Genomic DNA, 22,264 nt, shown 5'->3' on the forward strand with positions numbered 1-22,264 from the left:
GTAATTCTTCCTAAGATGAATGGTTTGTACCTTATGTAGAAGAAATGTAAAAGAGAAGTAGAATATACCTCTTAAGATGTATGTGCCTTGGAGTAACTATTTCGCAGCTAATTCTTGTTTGATAATGTGAGGGAAAATTGGGGGGAAATCCACAAAATGCTTTTCCGTGTTGATTCCTATATCACTATCCCCTTATCCCTTTATCTTCAGACAACTAGTTAGGATGTGCTAAACATACCCCCTATTCATGGATGAAAATTCTTTTACTTGCTTCTAAGATCATAGGGTTGAACTTTAAGGAATTTAGCAAGTCAACTCTGGTACAACTCATGTCATTATTAAAATAAAGTGCTGAAAAAAAATAAATAAATAAAATAAAGCGCTGAAACAAAATAATATGGTAAATATATCAGGAACTTTTCAGAGTATAATGTGCTCTATATAGAGTATAAGACAAAAGTTTTTATCATTTTTATCATTTAGTAAGGTAAATGTTAAGTGATTATGAAAAATCTTTGACCATGAATTAGTGAGAAGTGCCTCTACTGTGTTACTAGACTTTGAATATTTTGTACTAATTTTTAGGTTGTGTATTAATAGAATATGGTTTTGCACCCAGGGTATACTTATGTACTGGAGAAGGAAATGACAACCCACTCCAGTATTCTTGCCTGAAAATCCCATGGACAGAGGAGCCTGTTGACACTACAGTCCATGGGGTCACAAAGAATCGGACATGACCGAGCACACACACATACTTATGTGGGGATGGTATATTTTAAACAGCAGTGGATAGCTGAGACAAGACCATGTTCATTCCCTTATGCAAGCAAAAAATCAGTGTCTTTGTCAAATGAAAAACTGATCTGTATGCTTTATTTATATATGTCTGGCTTTAACGCAGGCCATAAGCTATCAACACTTAACGAAACCTTAGAGAAAAGAGTCTTCTTTGATTTTTTTATTTTTATTTTTATTAATTATGTAACTGCCATAGGCTTGGAGAAGGCAATGGCACCCCACTCCAGTACTCTTGCCTGGAAAATCCCATGGACGGAGGAGCCTGGTGGGCTGCAGTCCATGGGGTCACTAAGAGTCGGACACGACTGAGCGACTTCACTTTCACTTTTCACTTTCACGCATTGGAGAAGGCAATGGCAACCCACTCCAGTGTTCTTGCCTGGAGAATCCCAGGGACGGGGGAGCCTGGTGGTCTACCGTCTATGGGGTCACACAGAGTCGGATACGACTGAAGTGACTTGGCAGCATGGGCTTTAGAAATTGAAAAAAATTATGTTGAAGAGAATTCACAAGAATTCAACCAGGCATGTATATATTGAGAAAGCTATATAATATATTGTACAAAAACAGATAATCTTAAATAGAAATCTTTTAAGAAATCAATATTTTTTAGAGATATATGTTGAAGTATATGTGATTCAAGTAGCAGGACATCTGAGATTTGCTTGTTAAAGAAGAAGAAAAGAAAAAGATGAAACAAAAATAATAACATTTTGAATTTTGTAATCTTAATGATATGTGGCTGGGATTCATTATGCTACTCTACTATTATATATGTCTGATTTTTTTCACAAAAAATGAACAGGTTTTGCAATCATAAAACTTTTAGATTTGACTTAACTCATTTATTAATTAATAGCAATTGAGTGAACTATAATTCTAATTTTGGAAGAATTGTTGAAAGTTGTATTGAAAGCTGCAGGGATATATAAGTCTTGCTTTTGGAAATCAGTATCAATATTTGGTCTGCAGTAGAGATATACTTTTTAAAGAAGATTGGTTAGGAGATGAATTTTTTTTTAATTTAATTTAATTTTATTTTTAAACTTTACATAATTGTATTAGTTTTGCCAAATATCAAAATGAATCCACCACAGGTATACATGTGTTCCCCATCCTGAACCCTCCTCCCTCCTCCCTCCCCATTCCATCCCTCTGGGTCGTCCCAGTGCACCAGCCCCAAGCATCCAGTATCGTGCATCGAACCTGGACTGGCAACTCGTTTCATACATGATATTTTACATGTTTCAATGCCATTCTCCCAAATCTTCCCAAGGAAAAATGTAGCAAGACTTCAGGATAAAACTGTAAATTAGATTACTTTTGTTAGGAAGCTATTATTATTGTTCTCTTTATTCAAACTTCCCCTCTCCTGCTGCAAATACCTACGTATCTTTAATTTTATTTTTTTTATACTTTTATTTATTTATTTTTGACTATGCTTGGTTTTCGTTGCTGCATGTGGGCTTTTTCTCTAGTTGTGGTGAGTAAGGGCTGCTCTCTAGTTGTGCTGGGGTCTCTCATCGCAGTGCCTTCTCTTGTTGCACATCTTAAGTTCTAGGGCTCACGGGCTTCAGTAATTGTGGCGTGCAGGCTCAGTAGTGGCAGCTTCTGGACTCTAGAGCACAGGCTCAATAGTTGTGGTGCATGGGCTTAATTGCTCTGTGGCATGTGAGATCTTCCCTGACCAGGGATCGAACCTGTGTCTCCTGTATTGCCAGGCAGATTCTTTACCAATGAGCCACCATGGAAACCCCCTAAATATCTTTAAATGTTTGATCAGTGCTGTGCTTTTTTTTTCTTTTTTTGGTGGATATATAATATATGAAGACTTTATTTTTTCTTTATATATATATATTTTACTTTTTGTTTCATATTGGAGTATACTTGATTAAAAATGTTATGATAGTTTCAGGTGTACAGCAAAGTGATTGAGTTATACATATACATATGACTATTCTTTTTCAAATTCTTTTCCAGTTTAGGTTGTTACATAATGAGCTCAATTCCCTGTGCTACACAGTAGGTCTTTGTTGGTTATCCATTTTAAATGTAGCAATGTGTACAAGTGTTGTGTTTTCTTGATAGAAGGCTAATAATAAACATACACTAAGGTAGTTGGTACTTGAATGCCTTTGTCTAATTTTGGTATCAGAGTAGTGTTAGTCTTATAAAATGAGTTAAGTATTCTGTTTTTTCGAAGTGTTTGCTTTCCCATAAGTAAGTTTTAAAATGGTTAGGTATACTTTGTATACAATAAATATGCATCCATTTTGTGTACAGTTTGATGAATTTTGACAAATGTATGTAACCATGTACCCATCACCGCAATCATGATATCAACATGAATATTACCTGAGAAAAGTCCCTCTGCTCCCTTTTACAGTCAGTCTCCACACTCCTACAGCTTTCCTTGGGCCCAGACAACCACAGATCTAGTTTCTATCTTTATAGATTAAACTTGTGTTTCCTGTAGTTTCCTGTAGTTTTAAGTAGACTCATGTAGTGGGTACCCGTTTGTGACTAGCTTTCTTCCCTCAGCACAGGTTTTGAGATTCATTTCATGTTGTTGTGTATATAGATAGTTCTTTTTTTTGTGAAGAATATTCCATATCATAATAGCATACATCACATTTTAGGCTATTTCTCGTCTGGAGCTATTTTTTTTTTTTAATTTATTTTTTTTAATTAATTTTATTTTATTTTTAAACTTTACATAATTGTATTAGTTTTGCCAAGTATCAAAATGAATCCACCACAGGTAGATTTGGTGTATAAGAATTTGTTTGGACATAATTGTTTCATTTCTTGTGAGTAGTCCTGCTGGTAGAATGGTATATGTTAGTTTCACTTTATAATAAACAAACTCTAATTCAAAATGGCTATTTTGCGTTCCTGCTAGCAATCTATGGGAGTTCTAGTTACTTCAGATCCTTGCTGACATTTATTATGTCTTTTTGATTTATCCATTACACATTTTAGTGTTATCTCATTGTGGCTTTAGGTAGTTAATTATCTATTTTCTGATAAACAGTGATGATAAACATCTTTTCATGTGCATATTTGTTATTTATTATCTTCTGAAATGGCTACTCAAATTCTTTTCCCATTTGGAAAAAAAAAAAACTGAGGTGTTTCTTATTGAGCTGCAAGAATTCTCAATATATTCTGGATAAAAGTCTATCATATATATGCAATGTGAATATTCTCTCTAAGTCTTTTGCTTGTCATTCATTTTTTAATGATGTCTTGTGAAAAGTAGAATTTTAAAATTTTGATGAAATCTTATTTATATTTTTTGTATGGTTTGTATTTTTGTGTCCTAAGAAATCTTTGTCTACTTCAAGATTGTGAAGATTTTCTTCAATATTTTTGTCTCAGTTTTACACTTTTAGCTTTTATATTAAGATCTATAATGTACTTTGAGTTAACTTTTTTTGTATAATGTGAAGTAAGGGTTGAAATTCCTCTTCTTCCTCATATGAAGATCCAGTTATTTCAGTTCAATTTGTCAAAAAAATGTTGGTTTGTAGCTTTCTTTAAATTTCTTTGACTAGTTTTGGTATCAGAATGAAGTTAGTCTTATAAATTGAATTAAGAAGTGTTCTGTTTTCTAGAAGTTTGTGTACGTAAGTTTGATATTATTTCATTTTTAATGTTTAATAGACTTTATCAATGAAGCCATCTGAGCCTGGAATTTCATTTGTAGGACTATTATTAATAATTTAATTTTTAAATTAGATGTGAGATAACATATTTGTTTAAATCTTTGAGTCTTTTTTTGGGGGGGTTAACTTTGTCTTTCAACACATTTGACTATTTCAGCAAAATTACCAATTTTGTTTTACAGTTATTCTTATTATTGTCTCTTTTAATGTCTATAATATAAATAATGACATTTCATCATTTACTCTTGATATTTGTAATTTGTGTTTTCTCCTTTTTTTCCAGCTTTATTGAGATATAATTGACATATAACATTGTATAAGTTTAAGGTGTACAGCGTGGTGATTTGATACACATATATATTACGAAATGATTACCATGATAAGGTTAGTTAACAGATCCAGCACATCATTATAATTGCTTCTTTGTGTGGGTATGGTGAGAATATTTAAGACTGATTCTGTTAGCACGTTTCAAGTATACAATACAGTGCTTACATGCATGCTAAGTTGCTTCAGTCGTGTCCAACTCTGTGCGATCCTATCTGTGGACTGTAGCCCACCAGTCTCCTCTGTCCATGGAAGTCTCCAGGCAAGAATACTGGAGTGGGTTGCCATGCCACCTCCAGGAGATCTTCCCAACACAAAGATCAAACCTGTGTCTCCTGCATCTCCTGCATTGCAGGCAGATTCTTTACTGCTGAGCCACAAGGGAAGCCCATACAATACAGTATTATTAACTATAGTCAGCCATGCTTTCCTGAGACCCCCCAGAACTTATTCATCTCATAACTGGAAGTTTGTACACTTTGAACAACATCTTCCCATTTCTCCCAGACCCCAATCCCCTGACAATCACCAGTCTACTCTGTATGAGTTCAGCTTTTTTAGATTCCACATATATTGTGAGATCAAACAGTATTTGTCTTTATCTGACTTATTTCACTTATCATAATGCCCCAAGTTTCATCCATGTTGCAAATATTTTCTTCCTTTCATAGAGTCCCTTTTATTTTGTTGATTGTTTCTTTTGCTGTACAGAAGGGAATGGCAGGATTTCCTTTTTAATGACTGAATAATATTCCACTGTGTGAGAGGGGATGTGTATCACATTTCCTTTATCCATTCATTCATTGGTGGATCCTTGGTATGCTTTCATATGTTGGCTATTGTGAGTAATACTCCAATGAAGATGAGAGTTTAGGTATCTATTTGCAATAGCGATTTTATTTCTTTTGACTACGTATCCAGAAGTGGGATGGCTGGATCATATGATAGTTCTATGTTCAATTTTTTTGAGAAAACTTAATACTATTTTCCATAGTGGCTATACCAATTTACATTCTCACAACAGTGCAAAGTAGTTCCCTTTTCTCCACATCCTTGCCAGCACTTGTAATCTCTTATTAGCCATTCTAACAGATATAAAATTATATGTCATTGTGGTTTTGATTTTCCCAGGTGATTAGTGATGTGAGCATCTTCTCAAGTACTTGTTGGCCCTCTGTATGTCTCTTCTTTGGATCTAGTTGATAGTGCTGTTCAGGTCAACTGTATCCTTACTGATTTTTTATTCCTGTTTGATCTATCAGTTATTGGGAAAGGGATGTTTAAGTCTCCAATTATAGTGATGGATTTGTGTATACTTTTGTATCAGTTGTGACTCACATTGTATCAGTTTTGACTCAAATGTTTGACACTATTGTTAAATGCATACATTCTTGTTAAGTTTTTTGTCTCCTTAGAGAAATGACCTCTAAATTACTATTTAATATTTTTATCCTGAGAATTTCTCCTTTCTGAAGTGTTCTTTGTCTAAAATTAATATAGCTGCTCCAGTTTTCTCTTGATTCATGTGAGCAAGGTTAATTTGTGTATGTCCATCCCTTTAGCTTCACTGGGTCTTTATATTTATAGTGGATTTCTTAAATTCAGTATATAATTGGTTCTTATATCTTTATTCATCTTGAGAGTTTCTCTCTTTTAATTGATGTATTTAAACCATTTATATTTAAAGTGATTATCAATATAGTTGAATTAATATCTACTATTTTTGTAACTTTTCTCTTTGTTGCGGTTTGTTTCTTTTCCTTATCTTTTTCTCCTTTCTCTGGTTTTAATTGAGCATTTTACATGGTTTCAATTTAACTCTTCTCATAGCTTATCAGTTATGCTTCCTTTAAAAATTTTAATGGTTTCTCTTAAGTTTTAGCACAAAAATTTTATATAAAATTTATATATATATATTTATTTTTAATTAATTAATTTATTTAGTTTTCCTTTTCCCTGAAGCACTTCTTTTAACATTTCTTTCAGTACAGGTCTACTGATAATAGCTTCCTTCAGTTTTTGTTTGAGAAAGTATTTATCCTTCAGAGCTTTTGAAGAATAATTTTACTGGATATAGAATTTGCATGATGTCTGATGAAAAATTGCTGCTATTCCTATCCTTGTACTCTACAAGATATTTCTTCTAAGATTTTGTGTCTTTTGTCTTCTTCAATTTGAGTCAATATAAGTAGATATTGATTTTTTAAAAATATTTATCCTGTTTGATAGTCTCTGAACTTCCTGAGTCTGTTGTTGGTATCAGTTCATTTTGGAAAATGCTTGGTCATTACTTCAAACATGTATTCGACTGTAGTCTTTCTTTATTCTATTTCTGGTATTTACATTACATACATATAATACCTTCAGATATTGTTCCACAGTTCATGGATGTTTTATTCTGTTTTGGGTGGGGGGCATCTTTTTCATTCTTCTTTCTCTCTGCATTTCAATTTTGGCAGGTTCTGTTGAGCTGTCATCAGGCTCACTGATTATTTCCTCAGTTAGTCTGGTCTACTTATGAGATCATCAAAGGAATTCTACATTTCTATTACACTGGTTTTGGTTTCTAGATTTTCTTTTGATTTTTTTTTAGAGTTTCATCTTTCTGCCTGTTACCTATCTTTTCTTCTATATTGGCTACTTTTTTCATTAGAGCCCTTAAATATTAATTATAATTATCTTTAATTCCCATTTTGTTAGTTCCAAAATTTGTATATTATCTGAGTCTAGTTTTGATGATTATTTTTTCCATTTTGACTGTGTTTCAGCATGACTTGCCATTGTTTATTTAAAGCCGGACATGATGTATTGGGTAATAGGGACTGAGGTAAATAGTACTTTAATGTGAGGTAATAGGCATTCTGTCAATAATTGTTAATGAATGATTGAATGATAAATGTTCATATTACAAGGTCTAACTCTAAAATGAATGTTGTGGTTCCTTTAAGGTTTTACACCCTTTGGGAAAAGCAATGAACTTTTTTTTTTTCTAACATGGAAATATTTTTTTTCAATGGAAGATGACAAACATTTTACTCTGTCAGTTGATTAAGCTTTAGAGCTGTATGGTGCCATTGTTATTTACCTAAACTAGTAATACCATGTATGGTATAATATACCTGTTTCTTCCTATGTGTATTAGATTTTATGAATCTACTATAAAATTTATATATATTTCAAATTAGAACATATTGCTATTATTATTAAAATACTACTCCATAACTGTCAGGGCTAGGAAGAAGCCAAAATTATGTTAACTGCCTGTCTACATATGCATACATGCACATATGTACACATACATATATATATGTTATATATGTTAATACAATATGTATTTTAATATATAGGCTGTCACATATGCAGACATACTCCCAATAATAGCTAAAACAATGATAGTAACATTAAGATTTTTTAAGAAAAGTTCTTACAATTCTAACAAATTGAATTATTTCAATGATTAAATCTTTGCTATGACATGTAGTAATACAAAAAGTAGGTAAAACCAATCAGGTAATTACTGAATTAAATGTCTAGAATTATAGGACAGAATAGGTGTATGTATGTGTATGTGTGATTCATTTTGATATTTGGCAAAACTAATACAGTTATGTAAAGTTTAAAAATAAAATAAAATTTAAAAAAAAAAAAAGAAAGAAAATCTTGAAGTAATAAAAAAAAAAAAGTAAACCTACTGAAGTAGAATTCAGTCACTGTCAACTTTAAGAACTTTGATAAGGCAGTCTCTTCATTTTGCAAGAAAAACAAAGAATGAATTTGTAGACAGACACGATTGTACTAATTGGTTGACATAAATTTCAGCTGCCATAAACGAATTCAGTTACATTTTGCTCATAGTACATGGAAGATTATAACAACAAAGGTGTCCTTGTTTCAGCTACCTTCCCTATCTTTGCCATGGTTTTCTGTCTTCCCTACCTTTCACTGCACATGCACACAAGCAAATGCACCTACATGTGCACACCTTGCCCCAAATCTTAGTATGTCTCAAATAGCTTGTTTGCTCTGACCCCTAGCTTCTTCGCAGTTAATGAAAGGAAAAAAGTGTGAAGTAGAAGTAGAAAAGATGCAAATGCATTATAGTGGTATCATTGGCTTTAGAAATCTAACTTTCAACTCAGAAATGTTTATACTAAATGTGAACATTGCTTTCTACACATGTGGAAAGAGTCTAGGTCCTAGATTCTTTTAGGCACCTCGCTTGTTAAATATCTTCCTAAATAAGTTCAGAATCTTGAGTTCACTTAGTTTAGTAAATTGTATATAAAGCCCAAAAGTAGAAGTGAATTCCAAACTCTGTTTTAGAAAACACATGAACAAATGGTAATAGCTATCCTAGTGGGTAGCTGTTAAATCTAAAAATGTTTGCCAGATGTGGGTAGAGAAGTTTCTGAATACATCCCTTAAATTTCATCTTTGCTTTTTTATAACAAGTGATTCGTAGCCAAGATCAGTTATGACTAAGAACAGATCAAAGAGAATAAATGGAAAATAATTGTAAAGAAAGATGTCCCTTTGTTCCTTTGTATTTTTCTGCTACAATAAGAAGACGTAGTTTTGAGATTTTATAATTGTCACAATTTAGACTATAATTATTTCATCACTTTCTGAAGAGAAATTTAATCATATTGAAAATGTTAGGAAACTATTCTTTTTGTAGTTGTAAATGTGTTATATTTTTGAAGAACTGAGTAGTCATCTACTTATTTTAGTGAAGAATTTATATTTAATAAAATGAAAGGCAGAGTTTAAAGTACCATGGTTTTCTAAAAAGAACAATGATGTTAATATATTAGCAACATGGCAAAATTAACTGCTTAGACAAAAAATTGAATTAAGCATTTTAAGATTTTCCTTAGCTATATAGATTTTCTGTTAGGTTTGAAAACATCTGTTTTGATTTTTAGAAGAAATCCTGACAATGCGTATTAAATTTTTACTCAGCAGTCTATATTTACGCTTTTTCATTTTTACAAATCTTCCAAAAGAACCAGTATTAATTGTGTACCAGAATCAAAAGTAAATTGTTATTTTGTGTTACAAGAGATGCATGTTCGATCCCTGGGTTGAGAAGATGCCCTGGAGTAGGAAATGGCAGCCTGCCAGTAGGAATGGCAGCCTCCAATATTCTTGCCTAGAAAATTCCATGGACAGAGGAGTCTGGTGGGCTAGAGTCTGTAGGGTCACAAAAAGTCAGACAGGATTGAGCACACGCACACACACACACACACACACACGTTGTATTACTTTTGCAGTGTTAAATGGTCATATAATATATGGTGAAATGACATAAAATGTAATCACAAATGAGCTGCCTCATATATATCTTAAAACATAAGACATTCTTTCCTAAGATATATCTCTTTGTATCTGTCTATCATAGAAAGGGGAAGTTTAAATATAGTTTCAAATGAAAAAATATCATTTGCATAGAAAACTATGTACTTATATTTGAGAAAAGCATGTGTAACAATAGATTAATATGTATGATAGACTCCTCAGTTACAGAAACTTAATGAGTAACCTTTATTGCATATCTCTTGGTCTCTATATAGCAACCACCTTGTCTCTGACTGATGATGCCATTTATTTTGACCTGAAACCTGCCCTCTAGCCCATTTATTACTGCTTATATGATAGTACGTACTTTCAGTATATTATTCACCATCAAGGGATGTATAAACGTATGATACTTCACAAATTATGTCTGTTATGGTTCACAGTTGATCAGTATGTACTCTCTCATTGATGTACAATTTATTTGATTCCAGAGATTTACTGAGCAGCTGCTATATTTACCAAATATATAATGTATAATGGATACATTGATAACGAAAACAGTCTTCTCTTTTGAAGGAACATGTCTTTTTATCACTGTCTCTTTTCCTCTTTTCCTTGGTCAGTTTTCCAACTCTTGATTGTGTCAAGAACATCTTCTAACTCGCTCTTTTTTTTGTATTCTTTTTTTCTTTCATGATAATACTAAGACTTTTTTTGTTGTTTCCTCTGATTGTACAAAAACAGTGTTGAGTATGTACTGGCACTTTAGCTTGAAATAGGCAACCATGCTAATAGTCATTGTATTTGTTACCATCACTCCAGTTTCACTTAAAAATATCTTTGATGAAGCAGAAGAACTACTAATTTTATTAAATCATGACCCTTAAGTGCATGTCTTTTAACAAATCATCTGTTTCACAAAATGGGAAGTATGTAAACCTCCTTTTGCTTCATGTCTTAGTCTGTTGGATGTTGTAATGAAAAGCGCTTGTGCAGTTGTTTGAGATGAACTAGCTGCTTTTTCCTGGAACACAATTTTTATTTAAAAGAACAAATGAAAAACTATGGGTGGTTAGCAGAAATTCACTTGAAAAATGAACAAAAGAGCTTACTATTCAAGGAAAACAACCAATCTTGTTTGTTGCCAATGATAAAATTTGAACATTTTTGAGCAAAAATTCAAATTTAATAAAAGTTCTGTCACTGTGAGCCTGACAGCTTCCTAATACTTAAAGACTTTCCCAGTGAGATTGGTGATAATTGATGAAACAGGATACAAAGAGATCATTGATAACGGTTTCAGAATCTGCATTGCAACTAAACTTTTTAAGAAATTTCTAGTTGTCAAGTTTTATTGTAGAATCAAAAAACACTACCATTATCTGAAAGGACTAATGAAAATACTCTTTCCTTTTCTAACTATATGTTAATGTAAGGCCAGATTTTCACCATATACTTCACCAAACCAAAAGACTACAATAGATTGAATGAAGAATCAAATATGTGAATCCAGTTGTCTTCTAATAAGCCAAATACTAAAGAGATTAACAAAAATATAATTAAACAATGCTGTTATTCTCCGTGACATTCTTCTGTTTTAGAAGATTTTTAAAATTAAAGTGGTTATTTATGTTAGCATGTATTGAGTTATTAATGAATCTAATCATTTCATTATTAAAATGAATTAATAACTTTAAATTTTTTCTCAGTTTTAATTTTTATTATGATAAATATCACTACACACAACCTCATAAACAAAAGGTCTTTGGGGTCATTGATAATTGTAAGAGTGTAAAGGATACCAAAAATTTAAGAAGCTGTTGTAGAGATATTCTTACATATGTGACCAGGATATTTAAGAATCCTCATAGCAGCATTGTCCATAGTAGCCCCATATCAGGAACTACAGCAAATTCTTCATCATTGAATGGATAATTAAATGGTGTATTTACAGTGGAAATCTATATAGCAGTGAAAATGAATGGTGTGTGTAGCTAGACAGCTCAGCCGAAATGATGCTTTCTAACAGATTGTTGAATAAAAGAAGCAAGTTATAAAAGAATATGTGTACTGTGATTCCACTTGTGTAGATTTCAAAGCCAGGCAGAGTTAACATATATTGTTTAGAGTTGCATAGGGAATGATTACCCCAGAAGTCAGGATAATGGTTCTCTCTCAGGGTAAAAAGAAGGATATAACTGTTAAGGTGAGTACAGGAGACAAGTTCTTATTATTCTGAAAATGTGGGTTTCTTAAATTCGGTGGAGATATCATGGATGTTTGCTTTATAATTTATGTATAATATATGTTTTATTCCCTCATATCATATATTATGAACATAAGAGAATAAAATTAACCTCTCCAGAAAAATAAAACAACAAACAAGAAAATATGATTAAGAAATATGATAAGGGAGTTAATCTGACTGGTGACTAATTTCACATGCGTTGTATATATTGCCTGCTATAAAACTCAGAGTCAATAAACCATCACACCTTTACATTATTTTTAAACAAAGCTGAAGTTTATCTTGAAGCAGTTGTTATAAGAATAATTCATAAGACCTCTGTTTCTTGCGGTCTTATTCAAAACGACTTTATACTCAGTTTGGCTGGATGCAAGACTTTTCCTAGGCACTTTTCCTATTGTGTGCTTGTGTTAAATGTCACCATGGAGAAATCTGAGGTTAATCTGATTATTTTACTATTACAGGTAATTTGTTCTTTTGCCCTGTGTTGCCCCCAATATATTTCATTTTTGATGTCCAGTAATTTTACTAGGATGTGATGCAGTGTGGATGCACCTGTGTCAGTTTTTCCTAGGATGTAGAATAATTCACATTTGATTAAATTTGAGCCATTTTTATTTCTTGAAAGTTTTCTTGTACTTTTAAATCACTTTTCTTAGTGTTTATTATTTTGATTCTTCTCTTTGGGAATAATAGTGATACATGTATTGGATTCTTTTACTTTGATCCTTTTAAACTCTGCTCTTTTTACTTCTGTGAGGAGTATTTTTAGCAGTTGCCTGTTTTTCTTTTTGCTACCTCAGCATGGCCTTTTTCTTGTAATAGTTTTATTCTCCCCCTCCTCCATTTATTCCCTCTGATAGTTCATGTTTTCATCTCTTGTCTTACCATATCTTCCCTGATTACTTGTATCTCTACATTGAATTCTTATTTTTCTGAAATGATGGCTTTGTTAAGTTTGGGTTCATATGTGTCCAATTTTTATCTTTTCTGTAGCAATATTTTTTTCTGCCAGATGTCCTTCATCTTCTACTTGTACTTTCCTATTCTTTTTTTTTCTTTTAAATATTTAATATATTTGTAGACACACTTCTTTTTCCTTTTGAACCACACATATTTGAATGAGTTTGATTTTTCTGGATGAACTACTTGTAGAAGGTTATGTTGCAGAGGGACCAGAGCTACTTTGTCAACAGAAATGTATTAATGATATACAGTGTTGCATGACTGAAATTCTTTAACCCTGTAATTTTTTTTTTTTTTGATAACTACTGGCAGGTAGAATCTCTCTTTCACCTTTTCTCACTGATAGACTGATTCCTACAAATATGGTTTGACTGACTCCCTAGTCAGCCCCATCTACTCTACTGACAACTAGAATAAGGGTGTATATTCCAACAGTTTGCACCCTTATTCCAGCTGCTTATAAGAAAGTATTGTTGGTTCTGTCCCTCAGGTTGTTGCACTTAACTTCGGAGAACATGCTCTACTCGTTTTAGCTTAGATCAATTATTACTGTCCCCTCTGTGTGTCTTTCTTCATTGCTCTTTGATTTTTCTGTCTTTAGTCATCCTTCCACATACATTATGACATGGTGGTTTATGGTTTTACAAGTTTTCTACTTTTCATTGAATGTGGAGTTTATGTTTCTTTTTTCCCATTTTTTTATTGCTTTTGAGTGATATATTAGAGGAAAAGGGAAAACTTTTTACGGGCAGTGTAGAAATAAGTGTCCTTTAAACTTTTGAGATACAATAAGAAGTACTAAGATATGAGAAAGGGAATTCCTAGTCTTTCATTTGTATCGCCTGGGGGAGGTTGAGCTGAAAATGTTCATCAAACAATTTATTTCCTGGGAAAGAAAGAAAGCAAAAAGCCTACTTTGTTATAATAGATTTTGTACTTCATTTTCTGAAAAGTTAAGAATAATAATTTTGGAGTACTTTGGTTTCAGGATTACTTCAGTCAGTTCAGTCGCTCAGTTGTGTCCGACTCTTTGCGACCCCATGAATCACAGCACCCCAGGCCTCCCTGTCCATCACCATCTCCTGGACTTCACTCAAACTCACGTCCATCGAGTCGGTGATGCCATCCAGCCATCTCATCCTCTGTCATCCCCTTTTCCTCCTGCCCCCAATCCCTCCCAGCATCAGGATTACTTAGTTTAGCTTTCCATAATTGACTATGCTATCCTTGTTATTATTTAGTCACCAAGTCGTGTGACTCTTTGCAACCCTATGGCCTGTAGCCCACCAGCCTCCTCTGGCTGTGGAATTTCCCAGGCAAGAACACTGGAGTGGGTTGCTGTTTCCTAATGATGTTATCCTAATAGAGTACAAACCTCTATCATTGGATTTGTGATTTGTTTTTGCCTTACTTATAAGCCAGTAAGTTAGCTTATTACTGTTGTGTGGATGCTAGCAAAAGGCATGAGTTTTTGGATCAGGCACTTAAGCACAGCAAGTAGTATAAGCATATTTATTTTGTTTCCTTTTGGAAGGAACCCAAAATCCCACATGGGCAGCACAGTATGGCCTCAGATAAATGCCACATAAGTAGTGGGTTTGTATCAAAACTGAGAAACAGTGAGCTTGGGAAATCTAATACTTCTATGTGTGCTAAGTTGCTTCAGTCATGTCCAACTCTTTGCAACCTTATGGACTGTAGCCAGGCTCCTCTGTCCTTGGGATTCTCCAGGCAAGAAAATACTGGAGTAGGTTGCCATTTCCTTCTCCAGGGGATCTTCCCAACCCAGGGATTAAACCTGAGTCTCTTGTCTCCTACACTGGCAGACAGGTTCTTTACCACTAGGGCCACCTGGGAAGCCCAATACTTTTATAACAAGTAATAAGTAAACCTGCTATTTGTCCAGGGGGATGTAACCTCATTTCTCAAAGTTATTCTGAGGAATGTCCTGGGGCCTGGGTTAAGAGCAAGCCTTGCAGACTTATCATACTCAACAAAATGTGGGAAATTACAAGAGCGTCTCTCTCATTTCTCTCTCTCTACCTATATGTGTCTTTATCTCTCTCTGTAAAACAAATGACAATCATTACCTAATCTGAAGTATTTTATTAAACACATAAAACCAACCATGATAATGTTCTCTTCCTATCACTATTCTTTCAGTGGAGTGGGCACCAGGTTCACCAACTCTCCTTTTTTTTTTTTTTTTTTTTTAATTATTATTTACCTCAAGAGCAGGGAGCTGAGTTTATTTTATATCTATTTATCTATCTTTCCTTAGATCTTGGCACATCATTTTTATCAGTCCCAGCAAGAACCCTTCTTGTTTTAATATGTGTTGTGCTTAGTTACTCAGTTGTATCCAACTCTTTGCAACCCCATGGACTATAGCCTACCAGGCTCCTCTGTCCATGGGGATTCTAGGCAGGAATACTGAAGTGGGTTGCCATGCCCTCCTCCAGGGGATCTTTCCAACCCAGAAATTGAACCCATATCTCTCACATTGCAGCTGGATTCTTAACTGTCTGAGCCACTAAGGAAGCCCAAGAATACTGGAATGAGTAGCTTATCCTTTCTCCAGGGGAACTTCCCAACCCAGGAATCGAACTGGGGTCTCCTGCATTGCAGGCAGATTCTTTATCAGCTGAGCTACCAGGGAAGCCCTGTTTTAATATATGTGAATGTGTGTTTCCGTATTCCCGTTTTCACTCCCATTTCTTCCCTCTTTCCTTTAATAAATTTGATACCTATATTTGGGCTCCCCAGGTGGCACTAGTGGTAAAGAACACCTCCCAGTGCAGGAAGCATAAAGGATGAGGGTTGGATCCCTGGGTCTGGAAGATACCCTGGAGAATGGAATGGCAACCTGCTCCAGTATTGTTGCCTGGAGAATCCCCATGGACAGAGGAGCCTGGTAGACTACGGTCCATGGGATCACAAAGAGTCGGACATGACTGAAGTGACTTAGCATATTTGAAATCATCTGTATCCTTGCAAAATATTGCAGATTGTTTTATATATGTCTGTTTATTTTTTAACTTTTTAAGTTTGAAATGTTTTCAAAGTTATGGAGAAAATGATATAGTAGAAAGAGTTCCCATATGTCCTTGAGTCAAATTTTTTAATTATTAATATTTTGCAACATTTCTTTCTCTTTTTGTATATGTACGTGTATTTTTTTCTGTACTATTTGAAAATAAGTTGAAGACATGTCCCCTATCGCTATATATTTCAGTACCTTTCCTAAGAAGAAAAAACAATCTCTTACATAACCACAGTATGATTATCAAGTTAGTTTTAGCATTTATACACTATTATTAGCTGATATGTAATCCATATTCAAATTTCCTCAGTTGTCTCAGCAGTGTTTTTTTTAACCTTTCCCTCTTCCAGTCTAGTTTCTGTTGCATTTGCTCATGTCTCTTTAATCTTTAACTCTCTGAACAGTTCCTTGGCCTTTCTTTGTTATTTGATAATATGTATGTAATTTTTGTTTGTATGATATACTGGTATAGACCTTGTTCCTTTTCTCAATTTTTCAGTGTTTCTAAGATCCACCTATATTTATGTGTAGACGTCTGTCTTGTTTGTTACTTCCAACTTCTGCCTAGTTTTCAGTTTACTTATCCATTCCCCAGTGACAAGCACCCATATTGTCTTCAACTCCTTGCTATTGTAAATAATTCTGTCACTAACATCCTCATACATGTTCCTTTTAGGAATATTTCTGGAATATCTCTCTAAGAATAGAACTGCTGGGTCATAATGTTTCTCCTATTTAATCAAAGTACTGCTGAATTGCCCTATGGAACAGCTGCCCTACCACAATTTAACTGTTCTATACTAAGATCTCAGTTTCTCTATACCATTGCAATATTTAGTCTTAGGTAACGTTCTCATTTTTGCTAATATAATGGTTTAAAGTTTGCTCTCATTTATTTTCTCTAATTACTAGTGAATTTCATTTCTTTTGCCAAACTCCTCACTGATAGAGTTTCTTCAGGAAGGAACTTTTCTGTAATACACACACACATACACCCACCACAGGCACGCACACACACACACACACACATACTCCAGCCTGGTCAATGTACTAGAGGGATATTTTGAAGCTGATGTCATGAATGGCAATTGTAAAGTCCCGTTTCACTTTGTATCACTGTCAGTAAACCAGTTGACATTAGTCATATCGTTTCTCGGATTTCTTACATTTTAAATATAATTTGTAAAAGTATACATTCTCCTAGACAACTGAAACCAAGATCCTTAAGACAGCTATCTGCACCTGACCCTGAAACTATGAAGATTGTGTAGAAATAGAATTTAAGATTTACTTCTTCAGATACTTGAATTCATCAATTTTCAAATCTTTTCCCTTATTTACTAATGAATTTTTAAAAACTATGTACCCTATTGGTTATTTTTCAGTGGGTGTCCAAAATTTGTTACGTCTAACTAATTGCAAAGGATAGAATTTCTAGAGTACTTCAAAAATTACTATGTAAAAAGTAAAAACCTCCTTAAATATACCTGATTGAATCTAAATGCCATAGCAATTTGGTAACTATCATTATGCATTTTGAAAATACACTAATAGGTTCTTCTGGTTTTTGTTTCTTATTTTTACAATGTTGTATTGGTTTCTGTCATATAGCAACATGCATTAGCCATAGTTACACATACATCCTCTCCCTCCCTTGGCCTTCCTCCCTTCCCTCCATCACATCCCTCCAGGTCATCATGGAGCACCAGACTGGGCTCCCTGTGCTGCACAACAACTTCTCACAGGCTATCCATCTTACACCTGATAGTGTGCATATGTTGATGCCACTTTCTCCATTCCTCTCACACTTCCTATCCCCGACTGTGTCCACAAGGCCATTTTCTACATCTGTGTCTCCATTCCTTCCCTGCAAATAGGTTCAACAGTGCCATTTTCTAGATTTCATATATATGCATTAATATACTATATGTGTTTTTCTCTTTCTGACTTACTTTATTTAACAGGCTCTAGGTTCATCCACTTCACTAGAACTTACTCAAAGTCATTCTTTTTTATGGCTAAGAAATATTCTATTGTGTATGTGTACCACAGCTTCTTTATCCATTTGGTTCTTCTTTTATAGTCAGATTTACATCTTTTTTTCCCCTTTTTTAGCTCAGCATTTCTGCTGCTCCTTTCCCTCCCAGTATATCATTCCTAATGCATATTTTAATATTTCTTAATATTTTTAAAAACATGTTTTTATGCTTAAAAGTATTTCAATTATATAAAATATCTCTACAACAAAAAATTTAAGTTACAATTACATTTTTAAAATTTCCTGTGATCATAAAAAATCTTTTTTCTGGATTATATGTTCATTACATTACAATTATTAATAATTGATTAGAAGAATATATATATTATGAATTTTAATAAATAGTTAAATATAAAAGTAAAGTTTATCTTAGAAAATAAATCTTTATTAGACTTGATCTTAGCCAAAAGACCAAGAAGTAATAGAAGATGTATCTTTAAATATATATTTTCAATTACTGTATTTACCTCTGTACTGTTAGAATAAGACAGGATTTCAGCACCAATTCAGCTTCTTTATTTTTTTTCTATAGATGTGAATGTTGATAAAATTGGATCACATATGTAGTTGAGATGAAGAGATTTTATTATAGAAATATCACTCAGTTCTTTAAACTTCTTTTGAATTATTTGTTAAAACATAAACTTGGCTCTATCATCAAAATTTTTAACAACCCATCAGCTGTGTTAATTTGATTATATCGTCCTACAAACTTGATGAAAGCAAGAAACTACATATGTTACTCAATCACTGAAATCATTCTTCTTCTTAGTCCTGACACTGTTTCTAATTGTCTCTTTCCTTGACACCCATGTTTTTATACCCTGGGGCAATGAACTATTACAAAATTATGATGAGTGAAAGGTAAATTTTTCTGTTGTAAGGTGGGAGAAATATGATTTCAAAAGAAACTTTGCTTTCATAGAAAAGAGTAAATAAGAAATTATGGAATCTTTAAAAAATGATTTTCTTAAGCCATCTGTGCCTGCATATACCCATCTTAACATAACTCAGGGATTTGTATGCTGCTGCTGCTAAACAGAAATGATATTTTTAAAGCTGTCATTATTCCAAAAAAAATCATATAGCATCAACCTTTGTGAGAAATATAGAGTATTAAGTTTATTGAATTATAAATTTACAGTAAGGAACTTTTTAATGTAAATCAATAGCTGTAAATTTATATATGTTTTGACAAAATGTATATCTAATTCAACAAACAGTATACTCCATCATTATGTTCCTGGAAGAGGTTGGCTTGAGTGTGTTGATGTCAAACCCAAGACTAAGTATTGATATTCTTGGAAGGTTATTTGGTGGCTTCATTTAGGGCTGTCTATAATTCTCTTCTTTTGCTTATGTTAGTCCCTACACCTGAATAATTAGTTTCTCCTCCCTCGCTCCACCATATCTGTCTTAATGATAGCTGTTTTATATTATATTTGTGAATTTACCTTCCCATACATGTCTCAAATCTAATCCCTCTTCTCTATCCCATGTCCTCATTCAGATCTACCTAATTTCTCAATTGGTTATCATCTTTTATCTGTGTTCCCTGGCTCCATTCTCATTCCATTCCATTGTCTCCACCACAGAATTACTATAATAATTTTTCTAAAATTTGGATCAATTCCATATTCTCCTGCTTAGAAATTTTCAGTTGCTCTTACTGACAAATCTTTAAAGTCTGTGCACTTCCTAAAGTGTTGATACTTTCTTACATTTATTAGCTTGAGACTATCTGTTCTCAACTACTTTTCCAAATTTTTCTCCAGCAACTATTCTTACCTGTTTCTTTCTTGTGTCACACAAATTACTTATTTCCTTAAACAGATACAATGGTGCACTTACTAGAAAGTCACAGTGGACACAACAAGGATATTTTTTAGTGATTTCACCTAAACTTCTGGCTACTTGTGATGAAAGACTTAACTTTATTCATATGCAGTGATCCTTTACAGAAAAATTTTATGATTTATCATTGAGATATGTTTTTAGATCACAGTGATAGCACTCAGCATGGCTATAGGACACAGGAAAAAAATGGCAAAGAAAAGCTTTAAAAAATCAGAGAGGCCATGTTAAAGAAAAGACTATATTCATAATCCTTAAATGTATCAAGATTTTACAAAAGGTGGTTTGAAAGCACATACACACACAAACATAAATTACAAAATGTATTGAATTCTCCTTTATACATACTAATAAGAAAAAGTTTTTATGTTTGGCCTATAATGTAGAACTCTGTGGATAATAACTATCTTTTCATAATTCCGTTTTGGACTCAGCATTATGAAATAGCTTGAACTCTAGCAGGTATTAGGTAGGTTCTACTAACAATTTCAACACTTAGTAACTGTATGATTTTTATGGGTCAATTATACATCCACTGTCTGTTCAAGGAGAGACTGTATCATATGAGATAACATTTGAGAGTATATTATAAATTTAAACAGATTTAGAAACACATTATATCATTGAATTATTCCTTAATCTCTTTACATTAATCCTATATTTCCTTAGAGAATCTAGTCTATCTTGATAGAAGCCATATGTTGATAGGGCTAATAAATGATCCAATAAGGGAAAAAAACATATTGAGGGTTTGTTTTATTTATTTTTTTCTAATTTTTTTCTTTTATGTTTCTTATGTTTCTTCCTTGTCAAAACAGTTTTGGTATGAACCATGATGGAATTGGAAATTCTTGTGGGACAAAAGGTCATGAAGCAGCAAAACTTATGGCAGCTCACATTACTGCAAATACCAATCCCTTTTCCTGGTCTGCCTGCAGTCGAGACTATATAACCAGCTTTCTAGAGTAAGTAATCCTCTGGAGAGTGATGATGAATTGCTCCAGAAGTAAGCCATTGATAGAAGCCTAAAATGTAGTGCTTCAAACTTTGCATAATGAGTAACTTTTATAGGTCCCAGTGATACTTCAGACTGTTCCCCAAATACTTTAATATATCACTCTGGCAAATTTTTAATTTTTTCTTTGTACTCAAATAGAACGCAGACTAAATTAGGGGGACACAAACAGATTAAAGAACTGGAGTAAGACTGTAAAAGGGGTTGATGATATGAGTTAGAAATGTTAAATAAATGGGAAGGAATGTCAGAAAGAATTTAGATTTACATAATTTAGTAATGCATAAGCCAAGCCTTAATTCAGTGATTACATATTTCATTTTGTTGGTTAAAAAAAAACTGAATTCTGTAGAAATGCCAAAGTATCTAATAGTAACAAACAACAACAACAAAAAACCAAACACCCAGGGAATGAAAATAAGAAAATGAAAATTTGTCTTTGAAAATATATTAAAGTGACTCATCTTTTCTCCAGTTTGAGAACTCCTTTGCTGGTCCTTTAATGTATATTCTAAGAGTCCGGTTATTTAAATTTGAAGACTATAAATTAGCTCAGGTGTAACTATGTTTAGGAAAGCAGATGTTTTTCCGTATTTCACCTGCATAGAACTTTAAGATTAGCCTTTGGAAACTGTTAGACTTAGGTCTCACTCTCTTAACAGTGTGACCTTGGTCATTCATGTTTGTTACTTAAACTTCTAATATTCAGTGACTTGATTTGTTGAATAAATTTAGGTAATGATACACATATCATCAAGTTGTTATGTAAATAATTATGTATAACACTATAATGTATATAAAGCACTTAATAGACATTCATTATGTGGTATATTAAATAATATCAAGGTTTTAAGCACTGTTTTTCTATCATTACCTTCAACTGTTTTCTGCCATTTTTTTCTGAGGAGGAGTAGTTAAGTATTCTGAAAAAGTTGGTCATACACAAAGTATAGGAGAGCAACAGAAATTCTTTTTAAAAACTGTCTTTGTTTAAAGTTCACCTTAA

The 22,264-nt window shown here is 33.2% G+C and overlaps 2 protein-coding genes across 2 annotated transcripts in view; one reads left to right on the plus strand and one right to left on the minus strand.

Annotated features, from left to right (window-relative positions):
* Window positions 1-22,264, minus strand: part of PPWD1 (peptidylprolyl isomerase domain and WD repeat containing 1) — a 284,360-nt gene that overhangs the window by 184,068 nt on the left and 78,028 nt on the right. The gene's annotated exons all lie outside the window — the stretch shown is intronic.
* The window catches only part of ADAMTS6 (ADAM metallopeptidase with thrombospondin type 1 motif 6), a 274,203-nt gene that overhangs the window by 105,775 nt on the left and 146,164 nt on the right, over window positions 1-22,264 (plus strand). The window contains exon 9 of the mRNA XM_055554447.1: window positions 21,062-21,208. Coding sequence (XP_055410422.1) covers window positions 21,062-21,208 — 147 coding nt within the window. The remainder of the gene's footprint in view (window positions 1-21,061; window positions 21,209-22,264) is intronic.

Source organism: Bubalus kerabau, chromosome 18 (assembly GCF_029407905.1).
Source record: "Bubalus kerabau isolate K-KA32 ecotype Philippines breed swamp buffalo chromosome 18, PCC_UOA_SB_1v2, whole genome shotgun sequence".
In the NCBI taxonomy this organism is placed as follows: Eukaryota; Metazoa; Chordata; class Mammalia; order Artiodactyla; family Bovidae; genus Bubalus; species Bubalus kerabau.